The 16,656-nt window shown below is 37.3% G+C and overlaps 2 protein-coding genes across 2 annotated transcripts in view; one reads left to right on the forward strand and one right to left on the reverse strand.

The window, feature by feature from the left end:
- Positions 1–14,807, reverse strand: part of PRKX (protein kinase cAMP-dependent X-linked catalytic subunit) — a 56,249-nt gene extending 41,442 nt beyond the window's left edge. The window contains exon 1 of the mRNA XM_081947116.1: positions 13,999–14,807. Coding sequence (XP_081803242.1) covers positions 13,999–14,185 — 187 coding nt within the window. The 5' untranslated portion in view covers positions 14,186–14,807. The remainder of the gene's footprint in view (positions 1–13,998) is intronic.
- The window catches only part of LOC309389125 (uncharacterized protein), an 811,977-nt gene that overhangs the window by 455,065 nt on the left and 340,256 nt on the right, over positions 1–16,656 (forward strand). The window lies entirely within an intron of this gene.

Genomic DNA, 16,656 nt, shown 5'->3' on the forward strand with positions numbered 1-16,656 from the left:
ATTGCTGCTTTGTGAATTGCACTGGGTGCCAACGGCCTCCAGGTGCTGTTCAAGTTACTGGTTATCACCTACAATTGCCTTCATGGCATCAAGTCAAATTATTAGATTTACTCTGTTTCTAATTAGCATACTCCATGTTCCATTATTAAACTATTATATCCAGGTGGCAATGCAATCTCTGCCACCTGCTTCTGCAACTTGTCCATTGCAAAAGTATAACTTTGTGGTCAGGAAAGCTTTGAAGAACTGTCCCTTTCCTTATCACATATGGCCAAGGGTTTATCTGTTTATTAGCAGTGGGGAAGATCCCAGAGTTATTGATGAGAAGGCAGAAATTTAAATAAATGCTTCATATTTATTAATACAAAAAAGTCAAATAAGACTAAACTAAATACTCATGCTCCAGAACCTGAACAAAAAAGCAAAGTAGTAATAGAATTACCCAACCAAATCATATTTTCCATAAGCATAGAATGTTTATTTCTATTAGTCTGATAGTAGTTCTGAAACTTATACTCTAAATTGTATATATGTTCTGTTCTCTTTCTCTGAATCTGAATATTTTCCGTATTTAAAATGGGTTACAAACTAGATCAGGGGTGTCAAACTCAAGGCTCGCGGACCAGTGCTTAGTTCTGGAAACAGCAAATGACTGGCCCACGGTGCCTCTGCCAGCAAAAACGGAGCCCAGGGGAGCTGCGCATGCCCCCCCACTGCCCCATTTTTGGCCCTGACAACCTCCTGAAGGCCTCTTCCAGTGAAAACCATTCCCTCCCTGAGGTCTGTTTTCAGCGGCAGAGGGCTGCAGGAGGCCATCACGGCCAAAAATGGGGAATAGAGGGGGGGCTGCGTGCAGCCCCCCAAGCTTTATATTCACTGGCAGAGGGCTACAAGAGGTCATCACGCCTGAAAAGGGCATGGGGGGGGGGCTGCGTAATTCTCCGCCAAGCTCTGTTTTTGGTGGCAGAGGGCTAGCAAAATAAACTAAAAATAAATAAAGAGAAATTGAGCATGCAAGAAGTACGGCAAAGGAGAAAGGGAAATAGGAAAGACAAAGAAAAAGAAGGGAAGATGGGATGAAAATAAGGAAGGAAAAATAAGGAAAGGGAAAGGAAGAAGGGACGGAAGGAAAAAAAGAGAAGAAAGGAAGGAAGATTATAATGAGAGTGTCGGAGGGTCTCAGGAAGCCCAGCCTTAGCACTTGGCCCACAGATGTCTTGACATGAGTGACGTCAAACTGGCTACACCCACCATGGCCACGTCCACCTGTCCCTAATTAGTAACATCTTGTTGCAGAGACATTTTTGTTCCCTTTTTAAAAAAATAAGATAAATAATATTGGAGAGAAAAATATGCAATTAGAAAAGAAGAATGAAAAGAGGTTAATTCAATATTTTAACTTAATTTTAAAAGACCATATAAATACAAAGATAAGGCTCAGCTGAGATATGAAACAAAGTGAAAAGCCTCCATGAATTCACAAAATTTCATGCTAACTTTATAGTTGTACTTTAAAGAAATCATGCATCAGTTCCAATATAAAATAGCTAAGAAATATATTTTCAGAAAGTATCCAAACAACTCTGAGATTGGTGTTGCAGAACAGTATTCTGCAGCTCTTCTGCAGCTCCAAGTCAGAGTTGAATTATTTTTCTGTTATTCTGAAACCTGGATCTGACTCAAAAGAAAGGCTGAACATCTCATTGGAATAAGAGATGCATCTGTAAGCAGAAAACATCTATCTTCTACAACCAGTACCATGGAAAGTATCCAATAAGACTTTGTGACAAAATATAGCCGCAATGATTCTATTTATCTGCTCCTAAGCAGGAAATACAATGATAAGCCAAGCTAGTGATGAATCCAGTGGCACAATATCAATAATGGATCTCCCTCAATTTCATAATATGTTCTCAGGACCTCTAAATATTCTACAACATAACTAATATTTGCTCATCTTCTTCTCCCAGCTTCCTAAATACTTGACATTCTGATGCTTTCTATGAAAATGAATAACAGAATGAATTAATTTCCATAATTTCTCATGTCTATGAGAATTCTAGTAAGATTTGTAACATTCTGATAAGTATGATATTATAATGGTTTTGTCATTCCAGTAAATAGGGACATTCATCTAAATTAAAATATATGATAAAAAAAATAGTGAGGCATAGTTCAAAATGCCACTCTAGCCAGTTATTAATCACATTTTTAATTTCAAATTGCTTGGATTATGTACTCAATTTTGAAATTAAGCTTGAACTGATAATGGTGATACTAACAGAAACATTTTTCCCAATGATAATTTGTGAAAAATAGCTCTCTTGAAAATGGGTAAAATTTTAGAGCAAAATATTGCATACACAGTCCCTCACTATTGACTTTTGCACAGTCAAAGAGAAGATCTAAGCAAGTTTTTTTTTTGCATGGCGAATTATATTGATGGGTAAATGTGATTATTTCAGACCTTTTACTGAACATATGGGGAACTTAATATTTTAGAAGGCAGATGTGTTCCTGGAGAGGCAACCTAGCTGAAGCACAGTACTGGAGCTTTGAGTAGAATACTGAACTCAAAGATCTGGGGTCTCAAGTACAGGGGGAAAAAGTAAACAGTCATTTGCCTAATGAAGTATGTTGAGTAAGAGTTGCCTCTAGGCATTTGGAAACAGTAGGTAATTTGTTTCCCCTTTTTATGCTAGCAATATGAATACACTCATGGGTTAGCTAACATTATTACAGGCTGTAGATAAATTTGCATGCTGTTCATCTGTCTATCATCTATCTAGCTCCCATTCCTGTATAAACTCATGCTTTCTGATTCCTTTCCCACTTTTCCCCACTTACATTTGACTTACAATAACTTACCAAGAAAGATTTATTTTTGTTTCCAAAATGAATACAATGCTTACATAGTGAATTCAAGCAGCAATCATTAAATCAAATAACTCTAATGAAGTGTCAGTCATGTGCTGCTTTTTGCAGAATGTAATACAGATGTAACACAGATAAAATGCTGCTGTTCTACTGGCTATCATCTATCCATCTATCCATCTATCCATCTATCCATCTATCCATCTATCCATCTATCCATCTATCCATCTATCCATCTATCCATCTATCCATCTATCTATCTATCTATCTATCTATCTATCTATCTATCTATCTATCTATCATCCATCATCTATCTATCTATCTATCATCCATCATCTATCTATCTATCTATCTATCTATCTATCTATCTATCTATCTATCTATCTATCATCTATCTATCTATCTATCTATCTATCATCTATCGATTGATCGATCTATCAATCTATCTATCATCTCATCTATCATCTGTCTGTCTGTTTGTGTTCATAAAAAAATGTGAGGTATTCCACCCAAGTGTCATGGATATCAGTCAGGCAGAGACAATCTAAAATATTTGGTAACTTTTAGGTAGAAGATAAGATACAAACCATATATCATGTACTGAAGACAGTTGGATTAACATTTAAATCTTACGTATGCACTGATGAAAGGATATTATGCTCTTTACACAGCACAAATTCTGGAAGCAAGCTAAATGTATAATATAAGGGAATGGCTGGGAGATAAGGCTGATGTTTCAGGCTTCTTTTCAAAATTGTTTCTTTTGTGGCTTTGCCTAACAAGCAAAAGTTTTATCCATTTCCTTCCTTCCATTTGAAAGATATGCATTCTCTACTTTCTTTGACAAAAGAAAAAAAAGATTAAAGAAAATCCTTCTCATAATTATCACTTTTAAAAAATTGCAGTTCAATTTGGGAATTTAGCCTCAGCTAATTAATTGGAGTTAGATGTTTAAACATCTAGCGTTCAGAGTAAAGAAAAGATGGCTATTAGCTTTTAAGTATAAAGAACTGAATTCCTGGAGAATAAGATTAAGCATTATTTTTTTACTCTTATATTGTGCATACTACACATTCACTGAAACAAGTGGTTAAAATACAATACACAACAATGCTTAATCTTAAATCAACATGTCCAGTCTAGGTTTTTACAATTAAAAGCCTCAATAAAGACACCAAAACTACTGCAGAAAATGAATATCAGGGGACACAGTTCTATAAAGGGTAATTCTGATGCAAAACAATGTTTTTCTTTAGCCTCTACTAGGAGAATTAACAAAATGGAAAATGTTTGGCTAGGAACCCAAAACAAAACACTGAGGCCTGGGGATTCTGTCAAACCATTCATTTATTCATACATTTACATAATTTATAATGCCATAAAATCTCAAACTATTTTAGAACAGCCACAGCTAAGTAGAAACAAAATGGAGAACCATTTCGTTATTCTGAGTTTTGGCTAAAACCATATCCAGAAATCAAGATAAAGAATCATCTTTAATTTTATGGAGCATGTAGAGCAAAGCTGGTGTGCTTCAATGCCTCTGTCTTAGCAGTTCCACTGCATGCCATATCTTAGTTTATATCATGTTTTATGATCTGTAGGCCGCCCAGCGTTGCCTTATTGGGCATACAGGTGGCATGTAAGTTTAATAATAAATAAATATTTTGAACAAAACCACTTCACTTCATTCCACCTGAAACCCAAGTGCTTTGGTTCAGACATTCCTGCTTGAAACTAGCTGTTCCAGTTTTTGAACAGAACATCTCACACTAATATTTGGGCATTTTTCCCCATGGGATCATTCAAATTCAGTCTATGCTAGAGATCAACTTTGTAAAGGCAATGCTAAACTACATGGTTCAAAGATAATTTCTGGTTTTTTTAGCTGTAGGAATCTGAAGTTAATATTAGACAATATTTTCATAAAATTTGTTCCCAAGCAATTTTAAGACCCCAACCATCAAACTAGCTTTTAAAATACCTATATTTAAATGTTGTACATACATAAATAATGTGGAATCCTATATATATTATCCTTGTTGCAAACTTCTTAGAGAAACCAAGCTAATGGTGAAAAACAGAATGTCCAAATGAACAAAGTTGCCATTATTGAAGTAAGAAAATATTCCACTGTATTAGACTATTTTGCATTTATTGGGACAGATCACTATGGCGGAAATCCATCAAAGTAGTCACTAAGAGTGGCCATCAATTTGATGGCACATATCAATCAATTAATTTTATCATTTGTACTTTTGAACTTTCAAGATGTAAATCCATATATAGTTCATGGCTATGTAGACATTCTCATTAATTATAAGTTCATGTAATTAAGACTTCTTATACTTAAATTCATATTATGATTGTATTTCTTCTTCCTTTTGATTAAGAGAAAAGGCTGGAAAGAATTTTCCCCAAACCTTTTCAACATTTCTTAAGTGATCCATATACTATATACCATTTCTAAAATTAGAACCATGAATATTTGATATTGAGCTACACTGAAAGTCTATTAAAACAAATTATTTCATGGAGCTAATGTAAATGTTATAGAAGAGTCATGCATTTTAAAGTGGCTGCATTAAACTATATATATATATAGTTGTTCATTATCCCACCAAACCTATTCCAGGTTTTAGGATTACAAAGAATTTACTATCTGTTCCCAGTTTCAAGGTGCATTTCCCCATATATAACAGTTGATTCTTAAAAATAAATAACTCCGTCCATGCTGGTAAACAGGACTCGGGTGCATAAACAAGTTCTACATTTAGCATTGTATGGTAAGAGACACAAACATGATCACAAATGTGACTTCCACAGAAATAATTTGAATCTATAATTTTAAATTAATATGACAATATGACATTTCTTCTATTTTTTCCTATTATTCTAGGATATTATAATAACATTTTTCAACATTTTATATTTTAACATATTAATTATTCAATGTATTATCTAGCATACATAGAATACTTTAAAAGTTTTTAAAATATATTTTTATTATTTTTACATTTAAAAACAATGCAATACCGCGGAGTCGGAGTGACCATACATTCACATTATATACAGCTAGTTTCAACCATTAACAGTTAAACTACTTGATACATTGTCTATCCTTCTGTCCAATCACAATATATACATTTGTTCCTGTCTTGTCATCTTGTCTTATACCAATCATAAAATCTATTCCATACCTCAAAATATTCTGATTCCCCTTTATTTTTAAGTTCAAGAGTGAGCCTATCTGCTTCTGCACAGGCCAACACTTTTCTGATTATATCTAGCTCTGATGGTGTATTTTCTTTTTTCCAATGCTGTGCATAGGTTATGCGTGCTGCAGTCAGTATATGTATAATTAGATAGAGTGTATCTTTCTTAAACCCCTCCGGTATTATGCCTAGGAGAAAAGTTTCTGGTTTAAACATAATTTGTTCTCCCACCATTTGTTCTAACCACGATTGAATCATTTTCCAATATTTTTTTTGCCTCATTGCATGTCCACCACATATGATAGAAAGTGCCTGGTGTTTTTTTACACTTCCAACAGTTTGGGGCCAGATTTTTGAACATTTTGGAAAGCCGTGCTGGGGGGAGATGCCATCTGTAGAACATCTTATAAAGATTTTCTTTATATGCCGTAGCCAATGTTAGTTTCTGATTAAGTATCCAAAGTTTTTCCCACTTAGCCAATTCCACATTGTAACCGAAATTTTTCACCCAGGCGACCATAGTTTCTTTGACATGTTCCTCCTCTAGCTTATATTCCAACAAGAATCTATATAGCACTTTGATCAGTCTATTTTCTGACTGTATCAAAAGTTTATCTAATATTGTGTAGTCTTTGGCAATACCTTCGTTCTTCCTATCCTGTGCATACCTTGATTGTATCTGTCAATAAGACCACCATTCTACTTGTACTCCTAGTGATGTCAATTCTGATCTAGTTTTGAGCTCCCCCTGTCTGTTCAATAATACTTTAAAAGTTTTGAGTGGCATAACAATGGCTATACTCCAAAAATAACTCAAGCCAAGTTCTGCTTTTACCTTAAAAATATGAATGAACCTTAAATCCAAAGTGGCTAAATTATTGACCCATCTACCTTGGGGGTTAAAAACAAGCATTGTTAGATGCATGTAGCTCCCAGATCAAACGCCTTGCCTTAAAAAATTGCTTGTGATCCTATTTCATATTATTTTATTTTTGCAGAGTATATCAGGATTTGAACACTAATTTAACCAAATTATTTACCCAATAATTTTTTAAAATAGTATTTATTATTTCTTAGGTTAGTTCTTTCATGATCTTCAAAGCTTTTGGAAATAATGTTAAAATGATGAGTTTCACAGTATTTACATAAAGTCAATTAAAACTCCTATAATTTATGAAATGTTGGTTAAAAAGCCTAATGTGTATATACATTTTCCAAATAAGCTTCTGAAAACCAATAAACAGTTAAAAATATAAGTAACAAATATAACAGTCTTATGAAAAGTGATTACTAAATGACGTGACGACAGAGGAAACCAAACCCAAATTTAAAAAAAAACAAAGCATACCACGTTTATATGTTAAATATCAAAACAGAGCAAAATATTACAAATTGGTTCATTTCCTGTTTTAAAAAAGTATAACAAAAGTTCAAAAGCTCCTTAGTATTTCATTTTCCTACTCATATGCTCCAAAATCAGATTTTCCCAGGTGACAGTAGAAGGACCCTTCTTTTGCGTTGGTTTAGCCAGGACTTTCTTTCACACACTGGTCTGGTCTGTGTTTGTTTGATTTTTTGTTTTGTTGGTGTTGGTAAAGAGAGGGCCCCAGATGCCACCACAGGAAAGTCATCTGGGCCAATAACCTCTGGAAGAGGATCCCCAACTTAAGGTGAGGAAGTGTCCTACCAAGGGGGAGGCCTCGGAAGAGGAAAAGGGCAAACATCTCCGGAGGAGGATCCCCAACTTAAGGTGACAAAGAGTCCAACTAACGGGGAGGCCTCGGAGGGGGAAAAGCCTAAACAACCTCTGGAAGAGGATCCCCAACATATGGTGACGAAGAGTCCTACCAAGGGGGAGGCCTCGGAGGAGGGAATTGCCGAAGAACAAACGTGTGTACCAATCGCCACGGTCCTATGGGGCTTTTTAAAAAAGGGATCTTAGGTAGGGCAGAACTGGAGAACCTGGTCAGTGCATATAAGAACGTGGCCAATTTGCAAGAGAAAGCCTGGCGGCAGGGTCACAAAAGAAGGCAGCATAAAACAAAGCCTTGAGTGGCAAAACAGTTTCTCGTAGTTCTGTGGGCAGGCCTGAGCAGCACATAGCTGGGCAGCCAAAAAGGCAGATGGGGAGGGATAGGTGAATAGTGAGTTGAAATAGAGGAGCCATTGCCTTATCTGCAAGAATCTGGATCTCACTAATGACCATGTGGCATTCACTCAACGTTTGCTTAATGGCCATATTACCTAGTGGTGGAAATGTGAGTCCTAATCTGGGTCATTAAATGAGGACTACCTATAATTCAATTCAGATCAACCCATAGCTAGTACATTATAACAAACATTTACAAACTTCTTTATATCCAGAACTATACTGCTGATTATTTTGAATGTATTTTTTTTTTTGCTGAAACAGTGAAGCTCTCAACAATCGTGGACATATTCCAAGACACCTTGTTCAATCATATCTCAGACTGGGCAACTATGAACAAATGATCTCTTTCAACCAGCTTAGTTTACTGCACAGGATTCCTATGGGGCAAAAATAAAGAGCAAGGAACAACCATGATGGCTGGTTGACATTTTGGAAGGAAAAAATAAAATAAAAAACATTTAATATTTTTAAACGTATCAAAGTGTTTAGTCTATTATCTGAAAAAGTGCATTAAAAATAGACGTCTAAAATATATGTAAGAATTCATTTTCAATTAACCAATTCCTTTATTCTCCTCTTCTGCTGTAACTTTCAGCATAGAAGAGCAATATATTCCAAAATGTTTCCTTCCACTGTGGTATCTTATAAAGATGCAAAGTTTTTGTTTCAGCTTTAGAATAAAGACAATCATCCAATTCATATTTTAAAGATATTTTGTTTAAAAACTTTATCACTAATTTTTTAAGATTCTTGCTTTTCACAGGAATGTCTATCTGACAATTGAATCTTTATTTGTTAATAGTATTAGGTTATCAATGCTGCATAGATACCTAGAGTTAAAACCTAATAAAATCAATAGGATATTAATAAATTGTCTCAAGAATTTCTTGATGGAAACTTTATAACATTATCGCAACAGCAGCAACAGAAGTAACATTACAGGTAAACTTCCATACTTCACAATTTGTGGTTACCAATAACAATCATGTGTTTTAAAGCACAGCTTTTTGATTATCTACCATCAGATTACTTTGAATCTTACCATAATAATAGATACGATAGAATTTAAACAGATTTTAAAGAAAACATATTTTATATTCATTTCAGAGTTTTGCTTTCTAGGAACCATAAGCAAAATATCTGGACAAAAATTCCAATTACAGAAGACATGGGTTTTTCTTTGATTTAATTAATTAAGTATCTTGGAGGAGGGATCTGTTACTTGTTTATTTCATTGATTTGCTTACTAATTAATTATTACTAATATGAATTATTAAATGAATATACTTTTGGCATATGCAATATAGAATTAAAGTAACAAATTTCTTAAAAGAAACTCAAAACTATTACTGCACCCAAAATGCATTACATATCATTCTTTTTGATCAAGAGAGAACAAATATATATTAATATATATTTCATTCTGTGAATTGAAGATAGTACATAAACTGTTAAAAGTGATTGTCACTCAAATGACAGTTAAATGGCTATAACATATATAAAAATATGTTGTGTTTAAAAAATAATGGCACAGTGAAAATAACAAGACAGACAGACAGACAGACAGACAGACAGACAGACAGACAGACAGACAGACAGACAGGAATTGTCAACTTTTTCTTTGAAAGCGCTGAAAATTATAAAGTCAGACATTTCCAAAATGGCAGAATGAATGATTGGATTAAGAGTGCCAAACAATCTCATTCAATGAAAAATAATTTAATTTTATTTCAACAACAAATATCATTTAAAACACTGATATTATTTAAAACACTGTCTCTTTCAAAACACTTTCTGTCTCCTTCAATAGACTTTCAGGCCTCTACCAGCAATATTTCTTTCAAGGAAGTTCTCTGTTTCACCTACAACAGGCATGTCCAAAGTGCGGCCCGGGGGCCAAATGTGGCCCTTTTTCAAATTTCAAGCGGCCCGCAGCCTCTTCTCCCCACTAGAGTTATTTGTTTAGACTTTCATAAAATACCATATTTTTCGAAGTATAAAGATGCATCTTTTTCCCCTCAAAAAAGAGGCTAAAAATCTGGGTGCATCTTATACACTGAATACAGCATTTTTTGCCTCCCAAAACTGCCCCCTTCACCAAAATGGCTGCGCATAGCCTTTAGGAGGTTTTCAGAGTGCTCCTGGGGGCTGTGGAGGGCATAAATGAGCAAAAAATGGGCCAATTTTTGCTCAACTTTGCCCCCCCCTAGCCCCCAGGAGCACTCTAGAAGCCTCTTAAAGGCTATTCATGCCCTTTAAAAAAAAAGGCCCATTTTCGTGAAAAATGGGCCATTTCTGGGAGAGTGCAAAAACTTTTTTAATTTGCCTCTTCAAAATCTTGGTGCGTCTTATACTCCGAAAAATATGGTAGTTAATTTGCATTTAATGTTAAGGGTTCAAAGAATGTCAGGCTGAATGATCGGCCCCACACATTTTCACCTCACCAAATCTGGCCCTCCTTGCAAAAAGTTTGGACACCCCTGACCTACCGCAAAGATAAAACTCTGAGCCTAGGCCAGAGCTCAACTGAGACAAATTTTAACTGTTTTCCTGGGAAATGTTACTTCAATCACTTCCAGTGTTTATTATCTTCTTGTTCTTTTATCATGTTTCTGTACATTAAAGTGGACTTCATGTTCATATTACAACAGAGTCAAAAGTGATTCCCAGTATTAAGTTCTTAAAAATGAACATAAAACTACTCATGGACCCAGCAAAACCAAATACCGAAAATAAAGATGGGGCTATATATTTCATATATATGTCTCAGCTTTGTATTTTTTTTCCAGGAGTTATCTTAAGTTCCTAGATCGGTATTTATTTTTTATTTATTATTCATATTTATAGACCGCCCCCTCTCCCGAAAGGGACTCGGGGCGGTGTACAGTCATTAAAATGCGTTATAAAATATACAAATGCGTTGTAAAATGAGGACTCAGATTACTGAGGGCAATATGCTGATTCTGTAAACTGCTTCGAGAGGACTATGAAGCAGTATATAAAGTGGTAATTGATAAGGATTCAATAAAGTCAAACAATTTTGGAGAATCCCATTCTGGAATAGAGTTCTATTACTATAACAAAAATGTGATTCATTTTTAACAGGATATGACTCCACAATAATTTTTGCAAATTATTTATGAACACAGTGTCAAATGAATCAGTGGTACATTTTGCCCCATTGAAAACATAAAGAAAAATAAAGTAGAATAGAAAAATTCTACAATTTGAAAATTAAATCTTCCTGTTTGTTTCTCTGTCCATGTATACATGCATCTAAGGAGCTGCTTGTGAACTGATTAGTAAATATTGTTAACATGTGCCACATATTTAATCCATTAATAAATAAGAAACAGGACATCCCTCTCATTCTCTGGCTTCTTTAGGGTTAGGATTAGTCATAGTCCTATTAGCATATCTGAGCTATGATCACCAAGGTATGGATAACTATCACTACACCCACTTGTAGGCAGAACTAGCAGGTGCAGATGAAATCAGCACATGTAAACCAGCTTCAAATTAAGGCAAGTCCAGGGCATTATCCTAAAAAAAAAAAACCGCAGTGGTATTACATATTCAAGCTGACTAGATAAAGAGAGGAATTTCTTACTTCCAACTGAATCAGGGTTACAAGATACTAGACTATGGATGAAAATACTTGTAAGGTAATTGTTTTGTAGGCAGAAAGAGGAGAGATGGAGAAATCAGTTCCTTCTATGCTGATATTATTAGAAACATGTATATATGTTCCCGTATACAAGTTCCTTCTCAGGACAAACAAATTAGTTGTTAATACAAGGCTGCTTTGTATAACAAATGTGCAAAAATATCAATCAACACTAAAGAAGTTGGATGTATCACCAAACTACATCCAGTAAATATATCCAATAAATACAAACATTTCTATTCATAGCTGGAAGTATACAATGGGATTTCAAACAGTGAATTCCAAACTGATAAACATCTGAATCTGGGTGGTGCATTTAACAAAAAAGTTTATTTTCATAAGAGCCTTTCCAGTACATATTTTACCTTAGATTTCTTTACTGTTGTATGGCAACGCTTTCATGCTTTCTGTTTCCTCTTTTCATTACACCCAAAACTTGCTAACACTATTTATGCAGATTACAAGTAAACATCTGTCAAGAGAGAAAAGTTGGGAAAGAAGGCTATGTACAAATAAAAGACCTTCTACTGTCACTAGATCTATTTCAAATTTCATGCATTATCTGCATTTTGAAAGGAATGTAGGATATATTCCAGATTATTACGTGAGCAATGCTTAAGTGCTGAAGACACATTGAAACTTGAGCAGCTGAACGGAAGAACACACCTACAGCTGCAAACAGTGTTTAATATTAACAGGAGCTAGGATGGAATTTATGAACATTCTGTAAAAGCATTTACAGGTAGTTCTCAACTTATGACAGCAATTGTGAGCCGAATGTGTGTTGCCAAGAAAGGTGGTTATTTAACTGAGACACACCTGTTTTAGTGACTTTTTTGCCACTCCCACTCCCCTCATTGACTTTGCTTGTCAGAAGTCAGCTGGGTGGGTGATCACATTGGGATGCTGCAACGTTTGTAAATTCAAACTGGCTGCCAATTTTGATCATGTGACCATGACAATGCTGTGATGGTTGTTAAGTGTGAGGATTGATTGTAAGTGCAAAACTGATTGTAAATCATTTTGGTCACTAAACAAATGATTAAGTAGTAGTAGACTACCTGTATTCCATATTCTTCACATATTCTGGAAGCTCTCTGAATGTACTATAACTTAACACAACTACTTCAAATAAAATGCTTGGAAAACCATCTAAATTCTCTACAGCATCAAGCTATGATTAATGTAACTACTTGTGTTGGGCTGAACCGCCACGGATGTTGTTAGGACTCAAAACAAAAAGGTGTGTAAATTATTTTTGTTAATCCAATTTATATAACCACTCATCTTCCCCAAAGGGGACTCTGGGTGGCACATAACAATTAAAACTTTAAAGGCTGAAAACTCAGCAATTTTTTGTAGTGTCAGATAAACAGAACCGCACAGTTTACAAACTGGTTTAGATTTATGCGAACACGGAGAGACGGAATTAGAATCTTTTATTTACATAAAGAAAGAGAGAGATTATCAGACTTGTTTCATATTGTGCTTAGAAGTTCTGAAACTACAGTGAGAACTGCTAGCTTTTCAATTGACATCAGTAAAACTCACTCCGCTTTGCCAGATAAAAACCAGTTGCAAGAACGTACCCGGATCAAAATACAGGAAGAAGTGACACTTAAGCAAAAAAAACAAACCTAGATGTCAAAAAGCAATTGCTGCCAGGGGTGCCGGAGAGATAGGAAAGTTGACAAACCAAACGAAGAGTGAGACTGCATTTTCATAGGGATGGCACAGCTGGCAACATCCTTTGGGGCTGTGCCCAGGGGAAGAAAGAGCATTGACAACAAGCTCTCCTGTTGCCTTGACTCTCAGTTCATGACTTCCAAGGCGAAGGGACGCCCCACGACTCTCTTGCACCACACCTGCTCAACAGAGTGCAGCCTCCTGAACTGAGAAGCCTCGACCCTCCTTGACCCGCAGGGGAAAGAAAGGGGGGGGGATTCCCTTTCAAGTCAGCCAAGCCTCGCCAACCGAGTGGGTGGTCACGGAGCGGCGCGCGCAAAGGGGCTTTGGGAAGGGGGAGGTTACACTACGTTCCACTCCCGCGTTCTTTGTTTTTCATTGGCTGTAAGGCCAGCCTTACTCACCCACAGTAGCCAAGGTCTCCAGGTCTTCAAGTCTATGAGCTGGGGAATCCGAGGCCGGCGGCGCGGGAGAGCCTCGGCTAGCTGGACCCGAAGAACAAATGGGCTGGGGTTCGCCGGTCCCTGCCGCCTCGCAGCCAACAGGACTTCTGGCTCCTACTTTAGCCCGCACGGCGCTCAAAGTCTCCATAGGTGGGGAAGAGAGGTAGTGAAGGTCCTCCTGTCAGGGCAAACTTGGGAGTCTCCGGAGGCGGCCTAGCCTCTTTCTCCTTTCAGCAGCTGCAGAGGTCCCGAGCCGGGGCTACTCCTTGGTTCCGTTTCTCAGCAGAACGGCTGCCGGCGCTCCGCATCGCGCCAGAGCGCAGCTTCTTCTTTCCTGCGGGGCTTCTGCTTCGCTCTTGGGTGTAAGTCAGCGCCCGGGCGCGTCTCGCGGGGAAGGTCGCCGACGCTGCTGGCTTCGCTCCTCTCGCGCTTCCCGCCGGCGCCTCAATGCAGACAATGGGCTTGCCGGGAGGACGCCGAGTCTCATTCGCCAGTCAGCCGGTTGCACGCGGGGACGAAAGGGGCGGGGTTTGGCTCCCTGCAGCTGCGGCAAGAACCCTGGAGTGGGCGGGGAGAAGAGCGGCCCGAGGAAGAAGAGGGGTCGGGAGGGGCTGCCCACCGGTCGGAGCACTCAGAACTCATTGGTGGTGGTGGTTGTGATGGGCGGAAGATGCTCGCATTTCTTGGAAAGTCGTAGGCTTTGGAACGGCTTCACCTGGGCGTAAAGGAGTTGCGTGCGAACCAGACGAAGCGCTGCTGTTCGCAGGGAACCACGCGCTGACGCGACAGCTTTTGGTATTCAAGGAAGCGCCCTCTGGGGTCATTTCCTCTGTATATATACATATGACATAGCTAATATTGCAATAAGGAAAAAAAAAGGTACAGGAAAGTAGGAATAAAGGGAAAGATATAAAAAAAGGACATAGGTATAAATAAGTGGCTTCTGATATCATTTACAGCAGCTATGTATAATTATGTTTTAACGTCTCTCTAAAGTTACATCGTAGTTTTCTTGTTATGATCTATCTTCTAATCATAAAAACATAAATCACAAGTTCATTGTTTAATTTTTTTTTAAACGCATAAAGTCCATAAGCTTCTGGTCTCTCTCTCAGGTCATTTCCAAGTTCCTCCTTGGCTCCCTTTGCACCGAAACTTAATTTTCTGTTTCTGATGGGTTTCTCCTCCTAACTCCACCTTTACAGAATCTCTTTTAGGTGAATCTATTGAAATGAATAGCACCAGGGCAGGAAGGGCTGGCTAGACAGAATCTCCACCTCTCTATCAGATAGATGAACAAGACTGTATTAATCTGCATAAAGTAACACTCTGGATAGCTGAATTGGATATCCAGTTATGAGGTGACTGCCATACCCCCATAAAATTTTACCTATATTTGACCTATAATTACAGGGATTCTATATATACTGTATGTTTACTGCTCTTCTGTGTTATGTTCTAATACTCTAAACCAGGGGTGTCCAAACTTGGGAACTTTAAGACTTGTGGACTTCAACCCCCAGAATTCCCAGCCAGCTGGGAATTCTGGGAGTTGAAGTCCACAAGTCTTAAAGTTCCCAAGTTTGGACACCCCTGCTCTAAACAATAACCATATTAAGAGAAAACTTTGATAAATGAAGCTGGTACAGTGGTGGGCTGCTACAGGTTCTCCTGGCTTCGGGAGAACTCTTAGCTAATGTTATAGCAAGTTCAGAGAACCTCCAAATCCCACCCCTCCCCTCCCAGGAGTTAAATGCAGGGCCCACGGGGAGGTTCAGGGACGGGGAAAAACGGGCCTCCTGGAAGTTCCAGAAGGCCTCCGGAGCCTGGGGAAGGCGAAAACTCCCACCCCGCCGTGGTGCAGGCAGCCAACTAGACCATGCCCACTGTGGCCATGCCTACCCTGCAACCGGGCAGAGAACCCATTGCTGAAATTTTTGAAGCCCACTGGTAGTTGTTTAAAAGCATAAGAAGTTTGGAATTGGGTTTATTTAGAGAGCCAAAAAGATCGGATACAAAGAAAACTCTTTTCTGTAAAATGACTGCTTTAAATACTTTTCTCCTTGGTATATTAGTTAACTTGACATAATAGACTAAGCTAAAACAAATTGCCTTACTGTCTTAGGATATGTAACCACAGCTCTTTTCTTCGTAGCATGATTCAACACACTATGTCATAGAATGATACAGGAACTCTGATTTAATGCATATTTTGAAACTTTTAAAGGTTGTGTTTCACAGTGCAATTTTATTTGATTATGGTTTTAGAGTGCTTTGTCATCTGCAATGAAATTTTATTTGGAAGAGTGGCTTATAAAGTCCTAGAGGTATGTAGAATGCTCAGAAACAAAAATGGCCCAAGACATCTAATTACACTAACTCACTGAAAATATCCTGTGTATATTTCCTCAAAAATGTAATGACTCCAGTGTAACAACATACATTTATATAAATGTAAAAATAAGTATTTACGGTATATAAGTAAGCACTCAAGTATTTACTAAATGTTAAAGTAAATACTAAGTTTGCCACAATATTGTCTTCTGGGTACATTCAAGATGCTGGTCATTGTCTCTAAAGCCTTACATGGTATGAGACCATCAGGAATTGCCTGTTTTT

Source organism: Natrix helvetica (genome assembly GCF_964273705.1).
Source record: "Natrix helvetica genome assembly, chromosome: 3".
Lineage (NCBI taxonomy): Eukaryota > Metazoa > Chordata > Lepidosauria > Squamata > Natricidae > Natrix > Natrix helvetica.